General features: G+C 39.2%; 1 protein-coding gene across 2 annotated transcripts in view; it reads right to left on the bottom strand.

Moving 5' to 3' along the window:
* The window catches only part of RECQI1 (RECQ helicase l1), a 151358-nt gene that overhangs the window by 60289 nt on the left and 68259 nt on the right, over window positions 1-22810 (bottom strand). For both annotated transcript variants that reach the window (XM_089813278.1, XM_089813277.1), the window contains exons 3-4: window positions 9486-9776; window positions 8978-9141 (exon numbers count right to left, since the gene is read on the bottom strand). In XM_089813278.1, the coding sequence (XP_089669404.1) occupies window positions 8978-9141; window positions 9486-9776 (455 nt within the window). The remainder of the gene's footprint in view (window positions 1-8977; window positions 9142-9485; window positions 9777-22810) is intronic.

Raw genomic sequence — 22810 nt, forward strand, 5'->3', positions numbered from 1 at the left:
TTGAAATGAAATCACCAAGATGCCTTGTCACCAAATTAAGTGAGGGCACTAACATATCGCTAAGGCCGCGATCCACAATAGAAAATGTAGCTGGTCAATAGCGAAGCTCCCACAAGTGAGGTAGGCAAAGAGATGAGGACTGGCATAGCAAACAAAACTATTGTGATGGCCACCAAGAATAGCAAACTAGACCTCAAGTAGAACGATGTCCCACCAAAACACACGAGTTGTCAATTAATGAATATGATTCAAACCACTACATGCAAATTCTCCACAATGTTGTGAAACAACCAAAAAAGGCCCACTATAAGTCGATCACAAATTGCAAAACGCCACCAAATTCAATAAAGGCAAATAATACAACCATTGTGCATAACAAACACTTGTGTGCATACAAATAATGACGACAACCATCCACTATCCACAAAATTTGGATCTACCAACGAACCATTGGTTTGTTAAATGGGCCACGCTAAAGGAGTAGCTATACATTGTAATGTTCCCGTCATAAAATAAATAAATAACCAAAGCATTGTTTATGGACCTATTGATTTAGTATATCTCGGACCCATTTTTTATTTTAATTGTGTTCGTAGGTGTTGTCGTTGGCTATCTTAGTAAACACTCGAGAGTCCTTCTGAAGGGTATTTAAGTACGACATGTAGGTAGTAGTTGGCATGCAACTTGGATCATTTTCTTAGTAGTCCAAATTCCTATTGGAGTTCTCTGTTGTTTGCCATTTCGGAAGTAAAAGATCTTTCCTACTTGGCTAGTCCAATTTTGGTGGGATTCAACCCTCACCCTATTCCGATTCTCTGTATTAGTTCGCTTGGATCTAGCAAATCCGCGCACCATTTTCATTTGCAATTATAAATATTGTTTGTGGAACCTCCTCAATTTTGTTGGCATCCTTTGTTCTTGCAATCTAGAGTACATATTTAACATCATTGATCATTTGAAATCATCTGTGCACAAAATCAATATTGGCAAACTCGTTGGCATAAAGGCACCGTACGGCTCCACATACTTCACAAAACTACTAATCACTTCCATACAAACTCATCCAACATCATACAACACTCTCTTCACTGCTTCCTACCTTCCTGATACACCGCACAGGATCCCCCTACCGTACGACCTTCAACATTTCCGTACGACCTGCGCTCCACACCATAGGAAGTGCCTTGGCTCTAGCCGTATGTTCTCCTAGGTCAACCATACGAGCTATTTGTTTACCGTACGAACAACGTTGAGTGTTGTTTCAAAGTTTGTTCAACTTGCAAACTGTGTGCTAAGTCTGAGTATCTCAGAGTTTTCCTTTGGAAAATTGCAATGGTATCAGAGCCAAAGATCTTGCTAGTTTGTGGACAGTGAAAGTTTACAGCCGAAATCGACGGAGATCCCACTCAGTAGATAGAATGGAAGATCAAGAACCCACTCCTGCAGAAGTCATGGCACTATTGAGGGATCTTTCGAGCAATTAGGCACATATCAATGACACTAAGCAACTTATGGAAGAAACTCTTTGGAAATAGGCAGACAATAAGATATATGGGGAACAAAATGGTCATAGTATCGACTCGATTTTCGGAAAGGCAAATCCTCATCCGGTTCGCTCTCGACCTTCCATGTCGACTTTCCCTCCATGATCGAAGGTACCACACGAAGGAAAGCAACCACCCTTTGAGGAAGTTCAAGAATACTTGAAAGAAAATTGGCAGAATGTAAACTTGGAAGAGGATATATCCTACAAAGATTACATAGAAATGAGAATGTAATATTCCAGAGGCGGAAATCGAGGGTATTTTAACGACAATCTCAAAAGAAAGTTGAGTAAAGTAAATCTGTCACCATTTGACAGATCCGGATCCATATCTGCCCAAGCATGGGTAATGAAGGTCGATACTTACTTCCAACTTAATCCAATGCCAAAAGAAGAAGCAATTAAATTTGCAACACTCCACTTGGAGGGAGTGGCACATTGGTGGCATCATGGCACTATTATGCTGGGGCATGACCAAGTAAATAGATATGCAAAATTCACTAGAAGATTGACAGATCGGTTTGATGGTAAAGATCTGGAACTTAATATTAAAGAGTTGGCACATTTGAGGCAAACTGGATCGGTATATCAGTACATCACAGAAATTTAGAAACTCTCTGTTTTGGTTACGGACATTTCTGACAAAAGAAAGATAGTTCTCTTCATGGACGAACTGACAAAACCACTGAAGGGGTTGGGTAAAAAGTTTCAATGTTGCCACCCTCTAGAAGGCTATAAAAAAGGCGCGAAGCATGGCATTATCATCGACATCATCCTCTCGAAGTTACTCCCACTCCAAACCGCTAGTGCTTTCAAAGGACAAAGATAACAAACCTCTGTCGAAGAAGCCTTCATTGGACGAAGCTATCAAACAAGAACTCCGAAGGAAGAAATTACGTTTCAATTATAAGGAGTTGTAGGAACCTGGGGACAGATGCCTCAGTAAAGGGAAAATACACTACATCAAGGTCACGTCTGATGATGACAACAATCAAGAGAATCTACCCAAAGAGGACAATCACCAACGGGACTCCCAAATGGTCAATTTGAACCGTACAAAGAAGATTGCTGAATTGGTACAAGTGGAGGAACCATCGCTTGGCTAGAAGCCCGAGATGTATGGATTTTTAGTACGAGGAACCCTTCAAGAACAGAGGGTCATTGTGATGCTCGATAGCGGAACTACTCTAAACTTCATAAACTCATCTTTGGTGAAAAGAAGAGCTCTACTTACAGAGACGCACACAGGATTCCAAGTCAAGGTCACCAGAGAAACACTTTTACCTTGCACACACCTTGTTCCCCAACTGAGTATCACTATGGCTAATCAAACCGTAACGAAGTATTTCTTTATAGTAGACCTAGATTAAATGGAGGTTATTCTAGGCATACAATGGATGGAGTCACTAGATGAATATACAGAATTTCAAGTGGATGGACTTCATTTTTGTTGTCAATGAGAAGAAGGTTGTTTTTCGTGGGATGACCAATGAGGGACTGAAGGAAGTTTCAACACAGTAGATGGAGGCCATTTTTCGACATAATGACATTGCATGTGCTACAAATTTTTTTGTTTCAGCATAACCGATAAAAGGAAACAAACACCCCACCAGGATGATGATCTTTAGACTATCTTGAGTACCCATGATAAAGTTTTTATAGACATTCCTCATAGCATACCTCCCCATTGTGGTTTTGAGCATTCCATCATGTTGGAACCTGGTGCCAAACCAGTTATCACCACGACATACCGCCATCCAAAAAAATTCAAAGATGAGATTGAGAAGACGATTCAAGAGCTGTTCAAGAAAGGATCTATCCCAGCTCTAGCCCTTTTGCATCATTAGTAGTATTGGTAAAAAAGAAGGATGGGACGTTGTGCATGCGTGTGGACTACCATGTGTTGTATAAAAAAGGCAATAAAAAATAGATACCCTATTCCCAGGATTGATGAATTGTTGGATGAGTTGCATGGTTCAATTTATTTTTCTAAAATAGATCTCGATTTCGGATACCATTAGATCCACATGCGAGAAGATGTGGAGAAGACGGTTTTTTGTTGTCACTACGGGCATTATGAGTTCCTAGTCATGTCGTTCAGATTAACGAATGCACCAGCTACTTTTCGATCTTGCATGAATCACATCTTTGACAAACAATTGCATAAGTACTTGTTGGTATTCTTTGATGATATTCTTATTTACAGTAAAACCCAGGAGGAACGCCTAAGACATTTGGATGTAGTCCTAGGGGTCATAGAGGCTCAGTCCTTGTTCGCCAAGCAATCCAAGTGTGAATTCAAAATGACAAAAATATTATACTTAGGGCACGTTGTCAGTAAATATGGAGTGCAAGTCCACCGAGAGAATATTCAAGCTATCCTTGATTGGCCGGCTCAGCCCTTATTCGCCAAGCAATCAAAGTGTGAATTCGAAATGACAAAAATATTATACCTAGGGCATGTTGTAAGTAAATATGGAATGCAGGTCCACCAAGAGAAGATTCAAGTTATCCTTGATTGGCCCCCACCAAAATCGCTCTCTAAATTGCGAGGGTTCTTTGGACTATGCAATTATTACCGAAGGTCTGTAAAAGGATTGTCTCAGCTCAGTGCACCATTAACAGATTTGACTAAGAAAGGCTCCTTCTAGTGGAATGAAATAGCACAACACACTTTTGATAAGTTAAAAGAAGCAATGAGCACTTGCCTAATTCTTGCCTTACTTGACTTCACCCAACCATTCATTCTGTAGTGTGATGCATCCAGAGAGGGCATTGGCGCGATATTGATTCAAGATAGACACCCTATAGCCTATGAGAGTTGAAAGCTTATACAAGATGAGCACCTATATTCCACTTATGACAGAGATGTTGGTCATCGTGCATGCACTAACCAAGTTTCGGCAATATCTGGTAGGTGCAAAATTTGTCATTTGTACCAATCATAATAGTTTGAGATTTTTTTGGAACAACGGGATCTAAACGAGAGGCAACAAAAATGGGCAAATAAGATTCAAGCTTTTGATTTCGACATTGAATATGTGAAGGAAAGAACAACGTAGTTGTAGATGCTTTGTCAAGAAAACCCATCATCCTCTTATTGTCTCGGATTTCGCCTGACTGGTAAGCACACTTATTTGTGGAATATTCCAAAAACACATTTGCATATAAGCTAATGGATAGCAACACTTACAATGACCAATACAAGGTGGTAGATGACATCATTTACTATAAGGAATGGATATACTTAGTGCCTAGATCCAAACTGAAGCTGAAAATCTTGAAAGAAATGCATGCCTCACCCTTGGCTGGACACCCGAGGTTTCTCAAACCCTATAGACAGCTCAGAGAGAGGTTCTCGTGGAAGGGACTTAAAGATGATGTTTTGCAATACATGCGGGAATGTGCAGTCTGCCAATAAAACAAATTCAAACAGACTATTGGCAAATTCAAATAGACTTTACCTGTCGGTCTATTGCAACCCTTTATCGATACCAAAACAGAAGTGGGGAAGTATCTCTATGGACTTCATCACCAAACTTCCTAAGGTAAATGGGAAGGATTGTATCTTTGTGGCGGTCGACAGATTGATGAAGGATGCACACTTCTTCGCCATCTCCTCAGATTTCTAGGCTGTATAGGTAGCCGTATTATTTTTCAAAGAAGTTCTTTGTCTGCACAAGTTTCCTCGAAACGTTGTTAGTGGCAGGGATGGTTGGTTTCTCAGTATTTTTTGGACATAATTGCTTTGATTGGCAAGGACAAAATTGTCGCCAAGTACTAGCTACCACCCTCAAACAAATGGACAAACGGAGATTGTGAACAAGTGGCTGGAAGGCTACCTCTAGAACTACGTTTCAGCACAACAACGAGCATGGGTCAAATGGATGCATCTGGGGGAATATTGTTACAATACAACTCATCACATATCTACTAGGATGACACCCTTCAAAGCATTGTATAAGTATAAACCCCTTTCATTTATCAACATGGTCCTGGGTGACAGTTGCGCACCTAGGGCGAAGGACTAGCTTCAAGAAGGGCAAGACATCCTAAGATTCTTGAAGGCAAACTTACAAAGGGCACATAATCAACAAAAGATCTATGCTAACAAAAGAGAAGTTTTGAAGTGGGAGACTTGGTCTATCTCAGGCTCCAGTTGTACAAGAAATCTTCATTGAAGGCAAACAAAAAAGAAAAATTGAAGCAACATTTTTATGGTCCTTATCATGTAACTCAACGCATCAGTGAAGTTGCCTATGAATTGGAACTTCCAGAAGGAAGCCACATACATAACATTTTTCACATTTCTTGCCTAAAGAAAGTCGTGGGATAGAACATCACAATAACCACAAATCTATCGCCACTCAATGAAGAAGGGAAGTTCGTATTAGAACCAACCGAGATCACTAATGCATAGAAGAAGACTCTACGGAACTATACCCTAAGGGAATTCTTGGTACGCTAGAAATACTTGCCGCTAGACGACGCAACTTGGTAAGGTAAACACGTTCTTCAACATCTGACATTGCATTTGCTTAAGGGCAAGCAAATTTTGGGATGGGACGACTGTAATGTTCCCATCATAAAATAAATAAATAAATAAGCATTTGTTTATGGGCTGATTGATTCTAGTATATCTTGGACCCATTTTTTATTTCAATTGTGTCTGTAGGTATTGTCATTGGCCATCTTGGTAAACCCTTGAGAGGCCCTCCGAAGGGTATTTAAGCACAACATGTAAGTAGTAGTTAGCATGCAACTTGGATTATCTTCTTTGTACTACAAATTCCTATTGGAGTTCTCCGTTGTTTTCCATTTCAGAAGTGAAAGATCTTTCCTACTTGGCTAGTGCAGTTTCGGTGGGATTCAACCCTCACACTATTCCGATTTTTTGCTCGGATCTAGCAAATCCACGCACCATTTTCATATGCAGTTATAAATATTGTTTGTGAAACTTCCTTGATTTTGTTGACATCCATTTGTTCTTGCAATCTGGAGTACATATTTAATATCATTGATCATTTGAAATCATCTGTGCATAAAATCAATATTGGCGAACTCGTTGACGTAAAGGCATTGTACGACTCCGCGTACTTCACCAAATTATCAGTCACTTCCATATGGACTCACCCAGCATTGTACGTCACTCTCTCCACTGCTTCGTACCCTCTTGATACACTACACAGGATCACCCTACTGTATTACCGTACGACCTTCTGCATTACCGTATGGCCTGCACTCCACACCATAGGAACTGCCTTGGCTCTAGCCCTACAATCTCTTGGGTCAACTGTACGAGCTGTTTGTTTACCCTGTGGACAACATTGAGTGTTGTTTCGAAGTGTGTTCAACTTGCAACCTGTGCACTAAGTTTGAGTATCTCAGAGTTTGCCTTCGAAACATTATAAACATGTTGTAAAAACATGGAGCATGTGATTCACGACCAAGGAAGCTTGATTCTACAGGCTGTTTAGATCCTGATACAGAGACTATAGATAGTAAAGCAGACTATAGCCAAGGGTACAAAAACGGTTCATGCAATGATCAAAACATAGATAAGAAATACACTGGTAAACTACAGAAAGAAGCCACAGAGCTCGAAACTTTTAGATAAATGACAACTCTCAAGAAGAACTAGAAGGAGTTGTTAGATCATAGGCTCTAATACCATGTTAATATAGGTCATCCTCTACCCAAGAACCAATCTACAGACATTCTTCAGAAGAGAGAGAGGTAATCAACACAAGAACTATATTGAAATGAGGTGATTATAAACATACAAAAGCTTTGCTTAAATAGGCAAGAGCGGATAGAAAGAAAGCACAGGGTTGAGACAAGAGTCTCAACCTAGAGAAAGCAAAGTTTTGATAGAGCTCAACAATATTCTCTAGGATATGTTAGGGTCATAATAGGACTAAACAATATCTATATAGCTCATAAAGGAGTTGTTCTAAGTAAACTTAGATAAAGAGTAAACTCGTTAAGTAGTGTTTACTCCAACAGGACAGCATAATCCCCCAATGGGGTAAATTCATCATATACACATATACAATATATAAATCAATGAATCCAAATGATCTTTTATCATGATATCATTTAACCAAAACATGAGTAATATTATTCACATCTATGAACTGAAGTATTAATAAAAAACGAGCTAATAGCATACAGAATGTCAACAACTGACATGTTGAGGAACCACATCTCAAAATGTGGTTCATCTAAATAAACCATTTAGAACAATAACAACAGCCATAATCAACACTCAATGAAGATGGTGAATCTGAAACACTAATCAACACCCAAGGCAACAAACACAAGTACAACCTATGCTTCCCCTAGTACATAGTCGGAAAACAATGCCAAGATTTGTGCAAAGTGCTAACAAGAAGAGCATTACAACTTGTCCCCAACTAAGGCAACTATGTCCTAGTTTTTTTTCCTTATTCTTAGGCTTCCCACCCTTGTAGATTTCCCAAGACTTTATTTGCATTTTCTCTTTAAAATGGCTTCCTTGGATGTCCAAACTTGGTGCCTTCATTTAACTTTGCTCCTGGGAATCGATGTTTCCAAATTCAAAACCATTTTGATAGCTTATAGAGATTGTAAATCAAAATCATTAACCAAATCCTTGAGCGGTTCAAACAACCCTCCGTAAATAGAATTGCAAGTCTCCTCTCTGATACATCAAAGACCAGTGCTAAAAGTCCCTGAGATTCTGTAACATAGTAACAAAAGATCACTTTTATATTGTCGTTCAATGGTGTGTTGAAGAATTGCAAACTGCACCACGGTCAAAAATAGGTATCGCAAATGCATTTACTTCATCCCAAGAATGTGTCAAGAGTAGAATGTTTCAGAAATGTACAAGGGTATAACTTGCATTATGATATTGATGTCAAAACCCTAAGTTCACAACATTTTGTACATGATGAATTTCTTTGATGAAAGAAGGTAATATAAAATAAAGAAACTTTTACAAATAAGGAGCAAATAATGCGTCATTTTATAATTATTTTCAATATAAAAGCCAAAAATTACAATTCACATACAACACAATTGCAATAGAATAAATAACATATTATTTTATTTTTGAATTCAACATAAATACAAGAACTTACAATATATGTGCAACATAGGTACAATACTGAATGAGGGTTGACATTGGTATTGAGCATTTAACTTATAATTACATTTCTGTTATATAATGAATTTCATTCTGCTTCCAAGCCAACCATGACATAACTAAAAAGAGAAACCTATCATGGAATCAGAGATAACAGAAGTACAAATTTGAGATGAAAGAATTACTATCCTTTTCTAATGTTGTGAACAACTATTAAACTGCTGCCTTGGATTACGATAACTTAAATTTTTGAAAAAAGTAAAGGCTGTATCACATGAAGAACATTACACTGAAACCTGGCTCACCTTAGTTCTTTCATAATTGCCACAGTTTGGGGACCAGTTTGTTGAGAGTTCAAAAATGTTGCTGGTATGCCGAGCTTAGCAACCAAAGTAATAATTTGGTCCTGAATGAGAGACAGCAGAGGTGATACTACAATTGTCACACCTGGAGACAGCACTGCAGGTAGCTATTCACAAGAAAGAATAAATTAGGAGAGAAACAATCAGGACACCAAAAACATAAAATAAACATTCATTGTCCTACTTTAACATATAAAACAGTCATTCAAAATTATTATCATCAGTTTGAATCCAAATTCACTATAGTTTCTGGTGTGGATACCCATTGTCTCAATTGTGAATTTGATTGCTTTAATAGAAGATTCAAGTTTACCTCAGTTTAGTACTAGGATCACCACCTAAACATGAACTATATATAAGACCTCCCAATCTTCTAGTTAGCAAACATATAATATCAACCTTTGCCACATTAATGATAACAAAATGTTATAAGGAAAATGCAATCTAATACCTGATAGCATAAGCTTTTCCCACCACCAGTAGGCATAAGAATAAAGCAATCTTTTCCAGCCATAGCTACCTCACATGCTCGACGTTGCATTGGTCGAAATTTTTCATGACCAAAGACTACAACATTTACAAGTTCAAAATCATCCAGATGTTGTAACTGTTCGTACGTTAAGCATTTTCTCTTTTCCCTATGCACAGTCGGTGTTTCTACCTTACCACTGGGGACTTCAGAAGCTTCATTTATTTGGAAGTACGTTGAAATTAGGCCCCTGTTTTTCTTGCCTCCATCTCCCTAAATTGGTCCAGCACTTAGAATTTAGTGTTAGGAAATCACATATTTGCAGGTATAGCATAAAATAGCACTATTGATATTAGAAATGAAATTTAAAACACTGCCAAATATCAAAACCATCACAAGCATATAATAAGATGGAATATCAAGAAGAAAGGAAACTAATAGATAGAACTTGTTCTCTCTTGTTTTGTTCATCCGTACACATTAATATAATTTAACTTATATGAAAGACTTCAGGAGAATTATGCGATGATTATTTTCAAATAATCAGAGAAAATATGCAATGTTATTCATGTTGGTTTTAGGATCAGGAATGTAAACAATCAGAAGGAATAGATAATACAAGACACAAACACAGTTGTTATCCTGGAAAAGCCCTCCACCTTGAGGGGAAAGAGACACACAATAATATGACTTTATTGAATAATAATAAGAATCTGATTACAAATCTCGCAAAGAAACTGAATCTACAGATAAATTGCAGTTCATGAATCCTCTTTGATGTCATTAAAGCATAGCATATGAAAAGCTCTACACAATATCTAAGTCGTCGCTGTAAACATTCGTCACTACTCAAGAATATTCACTTCCGCCATAATACCAAAAACATATAAAAGAAGGCGGCACCACATTGAGCCCATGAAGAAGTTGAGAATACACCAAAGGGAGAGATTGTTGGCACTTGGATATGATGTTTATGTTGTATTCATGACAGGTTTTTCATTGGTGTCAACATATATGTGTTTGGGTATGTGACAGGCAGAGTTTCAGTACATCCCAGTGGCAGATTTGATCAGCAAGGTTTGGGTATGGCAAAGTTAAGCGATGCAGACTTAGATTCATGTTCATGGATGTGTTCAGTTGCTACATCTGTGTTCATAAATGTTAATATGAAGGATTGGATCAGTTACAATTGATTTAGTGAAGACTGATAATAGACCAATGTGTAGGAAACAGTTTACTGGTATTTCAATTGTATCTAATAAACGAGATGGAATGAAGATGAGCAAGCTTAGATCGTGGTTAAAGACATGTTCGTGATGCTAGGTTCATGTTAGCAGATGGTGGAGATTATTTTGCGGAGGTCGCTGAAGTGTAACGTCTGATATGTTCACTGGCAGCCTACTCTTGTAATGTGATTTATTTTGGGAGCTGTAAAGTGTATTGTACCACATGGGACTCTATTGTAATTTCTTATTGAGGTCCTATATTACTCATTGTATGTTAGGAAAGCCCTCACAGGTTGACACAATCAGTTATTAGCACAAGGTATGAAGGAAAGGCTGTTTCCTTTGTTGTAGGTATTGTTGGTGCTCAATGTAGAACACAGTTACAATCCTAAGAGGGGGAGGGGGAGAAATAGGATTGTTCAAAACAATTTTAATCCAATTTAATTTGTTGTTAAGTCTATTGTCTTCAGAAAAACTTTTATCTTGATATCAACAATAAAGTAAATTGAGAAGACCACAAAAGAAGCAATGCACAAGATGTAACATGGAAACCCAATACAAGAAAAACCAGCAACACCAAGGCTGCAAGGATCTTGTGTCCTAATCCAGTCTAATAAATCTTTATATTCTGCTGCAACTTTAAGGGCTCCAACTCTTAGGAGCAACAACCCCTTTTATAGAGCAACAACTTTATCAACTTAAGTATGTACTCAGTGTTAACCCCAACTGATGATATAATTGAGAATGGTATGAATGTGTGTGAAAGAGTCATTTCAGTTGTTATGATGTCATTGATGTCAAAGTCTTAGTTGGCTAGCCATTATGTTAATTCAGTAGAGTGTCATATCATTTGATTGATGAAGAGGATTTCATTTATGGCAAGGATTTGAAGAAAGTATCGATGAAGAGAATTTCATTTATGGCGAGGATTTGAAGAAAGTATCTTGATGACAGAGTTGATAAGTATGGTATTCAATGGGCACTCAAATGAGTTGAACAGTGATAATGTAATATTGGTTTGATTGTTTTACAATCATGTAATCATGTAATGTAATGATGAAGTCTATGTAGTCACTGAGATATACAAGCTTCACTGAGTAACAAGGTGAAAGGAGTACAGTATTAACCGAGCGATTGGCAAAGAGATGTTAAAGTTCAATGTTGGTCGAGTAATTCAGTGTTAACCAAGTGATGTATTGTCCGAGTGAAATGTAATGTTCACAGAGTATGAAGCTGGAAGAACAAGTTAAGAACGATGAGATCTGACGCCAAGTTATGATGAATATAAAGAATGTTCAAGAAGTTCGAAGGTGAAACTCATAGTTAGTTACAAGATCTACGGCTAGAAAAATATAATGAAGATCTAACGATGGAGATTTAAGGAAGATAAGGATGAGCACAAAGTTCAATGAAAGTTCTATTTTTTAAGTTACAAAATACATTGAATATGAGATCTACAGATGTGGTTAAGCAGCAAAACTTGGAAGAATCTAGAAGCAGAGAGTTCACTATCTAAGGAGATGTTCAAGCAAGTTTTTGGTTGCTGATCGTGATTGTTAAGTTGGCGATTTGTGCAAAGCAAAAAGAAGGAAAGAAGCAAGGTGAACCGAGGAGAGCAGAAGTGAGTTCAAGCAGAGTTAGAGCAAAGTGAAAGTGTGAGAAGTGACTCAAACAAATAGAGATCAGAGAAAGAAGACAGAGCAAATAGAGATATGAACAAGCAAGGTAGTACTAAAACCTAACAGATCATTTGACTATTACTTTCTCACAATTGTAGCAGAAAAATCTCTTAACCGAGTGGATTGCATATTCACCAGATTCCAATTGTGATTAAGGTCAATTCATGCCATTCATTTCAATTGTTATTTGTCCAAACAATTAAATTGCATTTAGCCATAAGTTATTGTTTGAGCATTGCATTGCATTTATTGTATATATATTTGTTCAAACAATATAAAAAAACACAACACAAACAAAACCATCATGGCATCATCAATTGTACAATAGAGGTAGACTAAGGGTCTTTACAGTGGTGTCAGTGCGGTTTCATGTCATCCTATGCGGTAGGAAATTCATTCTTATTTCAAATCTGCACTTGTGATTTGAGTGACCAGCACTCCTGTTGTTTCTAGTTATGGATAGACACAGGATAACTAGTAGTTCTAGAAGTCGGCAGAGTATGTAATGTACCCGTTATAAAATAGATAATAAATTAAACTTTTGTAACGGGCCAATTGATTTAATATATCTCAAACCCATTTTTATTTTTGTTTCCGTAGTTTGTGTCATTGTCGGCTATCTTTGTACACCCTCGAAAAGTTTTCTGACAAGTATTTAATTATGGCTTGTAGGTTGTAGTCGGTATGCTTTTGGATTATTTTCTATGTACCGCAAATTCCTGTTGGGATTCTAGATTGTTCGCCATTTCGGAAGTGGAAAGATCTTCCCTATTTGGCTCATGCGGTTTCAGTGGGATTCAACCCTCACCCTATTTCGTTGTTGCATGCAATATCACGCTCGGATCTGGAAAATCGAAGCCTTATTTGTTGGCAATTATTATTCGCATTCGAGTCTCTATTATTGTGTGGATTTCATTAACATTTTCTATGTTTGTGTATGAACAAGATTGTGTTTTGTATCGGTCTCAAATACCTAACTGTGTGTTCTCCCGTACTGCTCATTCCTTATCCGTACAGCCCTCGTCCATCCATCCAACTTTCATTGTACAGTAGGTGCATTGAATCTACTATTTATCTATCTTCAATTTCCACCATTCACTGTACGGCCTCCCATTCTGGCAACGTCTCTCACTCTCCCGCACATTCTCCCCTCCATCCGTACTTGGCCTACACTCCATGATTTGCCTTCCCTTGACGCTGTATGGCCCATATTAGGTACGACCATTAACCATCCTTCACCGTACTGCACTTTATCCTGCCGTATGGCCTACTAACTTCCCCTTACGGACTGAAGATATACCATACAACCCTTCTAGTTATACCGTACGGCCTTTGTCTTAACATCGTATGGACAGTTTATGAGCCATAATCCGTACTTGCCCTCTCCCTCCACCATACGGATACCTCTATCAGCACATGTGAGATTACCAATTCCACACTGTACGAAATTTTTGTGCTCCTTTCCGACCAAAATCCAATCCTTCCATACCAAGGAACATTACAGTAGTATCAGAGCACTTTGATCCTGCCAGCCTGTGGACAATGAATGAGAGTTTATAGCCGGAAGAGAAGGACACATTCCATTGATCGAATGGCTATTGAACCGGAACCGACAGCTGTCAAACTCATGGCACTACTGAGGGAACTTGCCAAGAATCAGGCATGGATCACTGATATGCAACGACTCATGGAAGAAACTCTCAAGAAGTTGGCGGAAAACAAAATATCCGGGGAACAAAATGGTCACAGCGCAGACTTGATGTCGGGTAAATCAAACCCTCATCCAGCACGCTCTCGACCTTCCATGCCAACTTTGACATCACGGACAAAGGCACAACACGGAGGGAAACAACCAACCTTCGAAGAGATGCAAGAACAACTAAGAGAAGACTGGAAGAATGCAAACCTTGAAGAAGATATATCCCACAAAGATTACGCAAATCTGAGAATGAGATATTCGAAAGGTGGAAACAGAAGATATTTTAACGATGATCTTAGAAGAAAGTTGAGTAAGATAAATTTGTCTCCATTTGATGGATCTGATTCCATATCTGCGCAAGCATGGGTAATGAAAGCCGATACCTACTTCCAGTTGAATCCTACGCCAGAAGAAGCAATCAAATTTGCCACACTGCACTTGGAAGGAGTTGTGCACGAATGGTGGCATCATGGCACCATCACATTAGGGCATGATCAAATAAATACTTATGGGGAATTCACGGAGAGATTGATAGAGTGATTTGACGGTAAGGATCCGGAACTCAACTTCAAAGATTTGGCACAATTGAGACAAACTAGATCGCTCGATCAGTTCATTGCGGAATTTCAGAAACTCTCTGTTTTGGTCATAGACATTTCCGAAAGAAGACGGGTAGTGCTATTCATGGACAAACTGACAAAATCTCTGAAAGGTTGGGTAACGGGGTTCAATCCTACCACCCTATCGGAAGCAATCAATAAAGCACAGAGTATGGCATCATCACCAGCATCATCCTCTTGAAGTTACTCACATTCTAAACTGCTGACATTTCCTAGGGACAAACCTCCGCCCAAAAGGCAGTCGTTGGATGACGCTACCAAATAGGAACTCAGAAGGAAGAAATTATGTTTCAATTGCAAGGGACCTTGGGAGCCTGGCCACCGATGCCTCAGAAAGGGAAAGATCCATTACATTGAGGCCGCGTCTGATGATGAGGACGAACAGGAAGAAATTTCAGTCGATGATAACCAACCCCACAATGACACCAACATCAATTTAAAACGTACGAAGAGAATTGCCGCTTTGGTACAATGCAGAGGAACCATTGCCTTGGTCAACAACCCGAGATGCATAGTTTTTCGTGTACGGGATACCCTTCAAGGACAAAGGGTTACAGTGATGTTGGACAGCGAAGCTACTCTAAATTCCATAAACTCATCTTTGGTAAAACGAAGAAGTCTACCTATGGAAGTGCATGTAGGCTTTCAAGTCAAGGTCGTCAGAGGGACATTCCTGCCTTGCACGCACCTTGTCCCTCAACTGAGTATCACAATGGCAAATCACACGGTGACTGAGGATTTCTTCATAGTGGACCTTGCTGACATGGAAGTTATTCTCGACATACAATGGATGGAGACACTTGATGAATACACTCAGAGTTTCAAACGGATGGACTTCACTTTTGTTGTTGACGGAAAGAAGGTTGTCCTCCGAGGAATGGCAAATGAAGGTCTGAAAGAAGTTTCTATGCATCAAACGGAAGCAATTTTTCGGCACGATGACGTTGCGTGGGTTGCGCATTGTTTTATCTCGACAGAACCTATTAAAGGGCATCAAACACCTCCTCAAGATGATGAACTCCAGGATATTTTAAATAGACATGAAAAAGTTTTCATGAATATTCCTCCTGACATACCACCTCATCAAGGGTTTAAACACACTATTGAGTTGGAATCAAGAGCAAAGTCGATCATAACCACACCGTACCGCCACCCCAAGAAATTCAAAGATGAGATCGAAAGGACGATTCAGGAATTGCTAGAGAAATGATGGATCCATCCCAGTTCTAGCCCATTTGCATCATCTGTGCTATTGGTCAAAGAGAAGGACGAGACGATGCGCATGTGTGGACTACTGCGCGTTGAACAAAAAAAAAAGAATAGATATCCCATTCCAAGGATAGATGAGTGTTGGATAATTTGCATGGCGCGGTCTATTTTTCAAAAATAGATATCCGTTCCGAATATCATCAGATTCGCATGAGGGAAGAAGATGTAGAGAAGACGGCTTTCCGTTGTCACTACAGACATTGTGAGTTTCTGGTGATGACGTTCGGATTGACCAATGCACCTGCTACATTTCAATCATGCATGAACCGCATCTTCAACAAACAATTGCGTAAGTATTTATTGGTATTCTTTGATGATCTTATTTATAGCAGGACATGAGAGGAGCACCTAAAGCATCTGAATGAAGTTCTAAGTATCATGGAGGAACATGCCTTGTTCGCCAAGCAGTCCAAATGTGAATTTGGTATGATAGAAATATTGTACTTGGGACATGTTGTCAATAAATACGGAGTTCAAGTGCATCAGGAGAAGATTTAGGCTATCCTTGACTAGCGTCCCCCAAAATCACTCACGGATTTGTGAGGATTTTTCAGACTATGCAGTTACTACAAGAGGTTCGTTAAAGGATTCTCTCAGCTCAGTGCACCCTTAACGGATCTAACAAAGAAGGGGTCTTTCCAGTGGAATGAAAAGGCACAACTCACCTTTGATAAGCTGAAGGAGGCCATGAGCACTTGTCCCGTACTTGCACTACCTGATTTCACTCGATCGTTCATTTTGGAGTGCGGCGTGTTCGAGGAAGGCATTGGAGTTGTACTGATGCAAGATAGACACCCCATCGCTTATGAGAGCAAGAAGCTTACGCCAAAAAAACGCCTATATTCCATCTATGACAAAGAACTGTTGGCCATCGTTCATGCATTAACCAAGTTCCGGCAATATCTGGTGGGTGCCAAGTTTGTCGTCCGTATGGATCACAATAGTCTCAAATACTTTTTGGAGCAACAAGACTTGAACGAACAACAACAAAAATGGGTAAGCAAAGTTCAAGCTTTTGATTTTGACATTGAATATGTGAAAGGGAAAAACAATGTGGTTGCAATTGCCTTGTCTCGAAAACCCAACATCTACTCACTAGACCAGATTTTAGCTGATTGGAAGGCACATCTATTAGTGGAATATTCCAAAAACACATTTGCCTATGAAATAATGGATGGTCACACTCACGATGATCGGTACAAAGTGGTGGATGATATCATCTGCTATAAAAATCGGATATATTTGGTGCCAGAATCCAAATTGAAACAAAAAATCTTAAAGGAAGTACACGACTCACCCCTGGCTGGACCCCCAAGTTTCCTCAAAACTTATAGAAGTTTTCGAGAGAGGTTTTCATGGAAAGGACTTAAAGGGGACGTGTTGTAGTATGTAAGAGTGTACAGTCTGCTAGCAGAACAAGTTCAAACATACTCTACCTGTCGAGCTGCTACAACCTTTGTCAATTCCAGAACATAAGTGGGAAAGTATATCGATCGATTTCAAAATAGGGCTTCCCAAGGTGAACGGAAGGGATTGTATTTTCGTGGTGGTCAACAGATTGACAAAGTATGCACATTTCTTCGCCATCCCCTCCGACCTTCAGACCGCACAAGTTGTCGATCTGTTCTTTAGAGAAGTCGTTCATCTGCATGGGTTACCCCAAAATATCGTCAATGATCAGGATGGACGATTCATCAGTATCTTTTGGACACAATTGTTTCGGATGCCAAGGACAAAATCATCACCAAGTACAAGTTACCACCCACAGACAAACGGACAAACAGAGATTGTGAACAAATGGCTCAAAGGATACCTTCAGAACTACGTTTCGGCACAACAGCGAATATTGCTACAATACCACGTACCACATGTCCATCAGAATGGCACCATTCAAAACTCTGTACAGGTACGTACCCCTCTCCTTCATCGACACAATTCTGGGTGACAATCATGCACCAAGGGCGAGGGACTAGCTTCAAAAGGGACAGGACATATTGAGGTGCTTGAAAGAAAACCTACAATGGGCACAAAATCAACAGAAGAGATACGCCGACAAACACGAAATAGAGAGGAATTTTGAAGTAGGGGATTTGGCCTATCTCCAGCTCCAACCATACCGACAATCCTCATTAAAGGGAATAGGAAAGGAAAAATTGAAGCCACAATTTTATGGCCCCTATTGTGTGGTTCATCGCATTGGTGAAGTACTGTACGAACTAGAACTTTCGAAGGGAAGTCATATTCATAATGTCTTCCATGTTTCTTGTCTGAAGAAAGTCATAGGGAAAAATGTCACAATTGCTACCGACCTTCCGCCACTCAGTGAAGAAGGAAAGCTCATTTTGGAAATAGCCGAGATCCTCGAAGTACATGAAAAGACCCCATCGAACCCCATTGTGAAGGAATACTTGGTATGCTAGCCATTGGACTACGCGATGTGGGAAGGCAAGCACATTCTCCAACACTTGACATTGCATTTGCTTGAGGACAAGCAAGCTCTGGGACGGGAGGACTATAATGTTCCCATTATTAAATAAATTATTAATTTATTATTTTACAACGGGCCGATTGATTTAATATATCTCAGACCCATTTTTATTTTTGTTTCCGTAGTTTGTGTCGCCGTCGGCTATCTTTGTACACCCTCGAAAAGTTTCCTGACAGGTATTTGAGCACGGCTTGTAAGTTGTAGTCAGTATGCTTTTGGATTATTTTCTATGTATCGCGAATTCCTGTTGGGGTTCTGGATTGTTTGCCATTTCGAAAGTGAAAGATCTTTCCTATTTGGCTCATGCGGTTTCAGTGGGATTCAACCCTCACCCTATTCCGTTGTTGCATGTAATATCATTCTCGGATCTGGCAAATTGGAGCATTATCTACTAGCAATTATTATTCGCATTCGAGTCTCTATTGTTGTGTGGATTTCATCAACATTTTCTATGTTTGTGTATAAACAAGATTGTGTTTCGTATCGATCTCAAATACCTAACTGTGTGTTCTCCCGTGTTGCTCATTCCTTGTCCGTACGGCCTTCATCCATCCATTCATTCACCCTCATTATCTAACTTTCATTGTACGGTAGGTGCATCGAATCTTGCTATTTATCTATCTTCAGTTTCCACCATTCACTATACGACCTCCCATTCTAGCAACGTCTCTCACTCTCCCGCACATTCTCCCCTCCATCCATACTTGGCCTACACTCCACGCTTTGCCTTCCCCTGACGTCGTACGGCCCATATTAGGTACAACCATTACCCATCATTCACCGTACTGCACTTTATCCTACTGTACAGCCTACTACCTTCCCCGTACAGACTAAGGATATACCGTACGGCCATCCTGGCAATGTCGTATGGCCTTTGTCTTGGCACCGTACGAACAGTTTAGGAGCCATAATTTGTACTTGCCCTCTCCCTCCACCATACGGATACCTCTATCAACACATGCGAGATTACCCATTTCACACTATATAAAAATTTTGTGCTCCTTTCCAACCAAAATCCAATCCTTTCATACCCGGGAAAATTACAGAGTAGTGTGGAAAATAGTGACAAATTATATTCTTTGAGGGCTAGCATGAAAAGGCTTAACCTACACCAGAAAAGCTTGGAGGCAAGACTGTCGGATCCAGCAATAGTTGATAGGGCAGTGAGGTACATGGTTTCTTTTTTTAGAAGGATGAAGGCTTGAGTTCTCCTCGCAGGCGTTCAAGATTCAATAGAGCCTATGCTTAGTACTACAATTATTTGTCCTATTCGGTGTCATGATGGGGGAATTTCTACAAAGCAACAAGTGGACGTATTATTATCACTGGTGGCCAGCAGCACTAAGCATCAACAAGTTGAGGATACCACAGTTGTTACAAATAACGCAGAGGCTATTGAGGTAGTTGTGACCACTGATCATTCAATCTCTCTTAAGAAGGGGATTGATATTGGAGACTGTGCAGAGAGTGATCGCTGATGTCAATGATAGTTGTCACAGTGATGATTGAGCGCAAGAGGTAGTGGCTTCCTCAAGAGGGACCAATGCATGTATGGAGTCACCCAGCTATGATGTTGGTGATCTCGATGTTACAACGGAGTCAGTGGGTGTTGGTTCATGCTCTAGCATTATTGAATCACAGCCTGACATTGAGTTGTGTGCAGAGTCAAGTGACAATAGTTGAGGCTCTGTTAGCGGATGTGAATACAAATCGTATGAACACATCTAATGATCCATCCGAGGATGCTATGAGCTGCACAGGGTCCAGTCTTCTGTAATGTCCCCTTTTTGAGACATTGGAAAATTTAAAGACATATTCATATAATATTAAAATTGACTATGAGAGAGTGGATTAAAATTATAAAAGGTCAATTTAGTATAATAAAGTGGGCTAAATATGACAAGGAGACATAAGATGAAAAGATAGGAAAGGAGTCGAAGAGTCACAACTTTGAGAATTAAAACGAGAGAGACTCATTCATTCAGGGGATGCTTGGTTTACAATTCAGATTTCAGTTTCTCTCTTGCAAGAGTTATTCGGAAAGCTTCAGCTTTCATCTAGCAAGAGGGCGTACACCTACGTGCCGGTAGATAGTGGATGCAAACCCATTGTCCGTGGAGACGTCACATCAAGTGTCTCGCGTGTGCTTACAGGTTCTTTCTTAATATTCCAATCTAACTGTAAAATTGTGTTTAAGATTGGACTTTTGAAAGTTGGTTATTGTATTGCTGATGTATAATACAATAGCATATTTCAAGGTATTTTATGAGAATCTATGGTTTTATATTATTGGTTTATAATGCAACTTCGTATGTTTAAGTTCTGAATATTAATTTGAGGAAGAAAGCGGATCAATATCCATTAGGGATGTTTCAGTGGTATCAGAGCATCAACCCTACCATCCTATTGGGTCCAATCAGAAGTTTCATGAATAATGAAGTTATTTACAGTCTGAATTTTAAATCTAATTGCACAAGGCAAAAAAACTATACTATCCAAGTTTCTAAAACATATACTTTCAAGGAGTGCTGAAGATTGTCAATTTCTGGATGGTTATTGAAACCTTGGAGCATATCGATATTAGAAATGAATATTTAAGTCCAAAGTATGTGTCCTAGAGAATAAGTGCTAGAAGGAATCTATATCTATCGAGCCCTTAATATTGGAATATTCTTTAGATTCAATGTTTTCACTCAAAGAATTGAGTCTAGGTACTTCTGAAAGAGAACTACCGGAGTCCATCGTCTTCTTAACTGGGTGTTCTGTTGTGTGTGCACCAACTAGCAATGGAAGAACTTTGTTAGCTAACGCAGAGCCCTTGAATCAATTACAAAGCAAAATGATTATTCTGCTTGGTGAGCTATACATTGTAAGGTCGAAGCTATATGATTATTCTTTACAGAGATAAAAATTATATTTGTTTTATTGTTGTGGCTTCCTCCAAATTTTTATGTGTCGTTGAAATACATATCGCAAGCCATCTATAGTCTTGGTGATAACCCTCAAAAAAATTGTAAAGTATATTGAGCGCAGCTACAAGTTATTACCGTGAAGGAGTTTTTTCGAGAATTGTCTAAATTTTATTAGTGAGGCAGATGTTTGAATTTTTTCCATCAGCAACAACACCATATAGTCGACCCTCTATAATCGCACCATAAAGTCCGGAGATTTTCTTTACATGGCAACATTTGAAAATTTATGTGCAAATTCCCTTTGTACTGGAATGCAATGAACGATGGTAACCCTTGAATTCAAGCTGAGGAACGACTCTACAAAGTAACTAGGTATTGAATCTCGTCCAAAAGAATCCACAGTGTGCTGTGATTGCCACCAATAGTTGGACAAAGGGTTGAATTGATTTCTTAAATTTTCTTTTAGCCAAGTGTAGTTGCATGTTGAATGTATTTGGGTGAAGCAGAGCTCCTAAGCGCATAACACTATAACACGTTACTTGTCATTATCAAACGGTAGGAACAAACAACAATAGTTACAAGTAATGCTTTTTGCAATACTCCATATTTCTTCATCCAAAGTTGGAGCGGCAGATGGAAGGAGCATAACTAAATGAGCAGTCATTATGACATAGAGGGGTGAAGTAATGACACAACATGATACAAAAATTTGGAAGAGGCCACCTAGGCATTTATGTCTGGGTGTTATTATCTTGTTGGACAAGTTCCGTGTAACACAAGCTTCATCTTCGATCATCGCATGATGTAGTGTGGGACCCAATGTAATATGAGACGTCGTGTAAGGTGGGAGATGACAGAAGAAAGACAATATGACAAAAGAAAGACAAGTGTGGGAAGCAGTATCCATAGCACAAAAAGGCACAAGACAATGAAAGTGTTGTGTGGGTCACTTGAAGTTTGTAAACTTCTGATATATGCCTTACCATGAGATATTAGGGACTCTCCTATCTTGACAGTTTCCAGAGTTCTTAAGACTCTTGAAATTTAATGGTTAGCTCATCACACAGGTTGCAAGCATTTTCATATTCTATATAGACAATGGACGAACCTTACCGGTCAGAGTAACAATTCATGAAAGGATTTTGGAATCATTGCAATGTTTTGGGAAGTCATCAACACAATATCAAAGAAAGAAGCATAATGAACAAGAGATTGCCAGAAGGCTTACAATGATTTACAAATGAGCAACTAAAGGAACCTCTCTTACATGGTTTTAAAGACAGACAAACCATTGACAAGGAGGCACCATTGGAATTGAGAGATGATCAACAAAGGGAGGTAATATTGCCTTCAAAATTAGACAACGTTGAATCAAGTAGAACCTTGGAAGCACTTGATCCTACAACTATTGAAC

Source organism: Cupressus sempervirens, chromosome 2 (assembly GCF_028749045.1).
Source record: "Cupressus sempervirens isolate cs-2001-9-10 chromosome 2, ASM2874904v1, whole genome shotgun sequence".
Taxonomy (NCBI): Eukaryota; Viridiplantae; Streptophyta; class Pinopsida; order Cupressales; family Cupressaceae; genus Cupressus; species Cupressus sempervirens.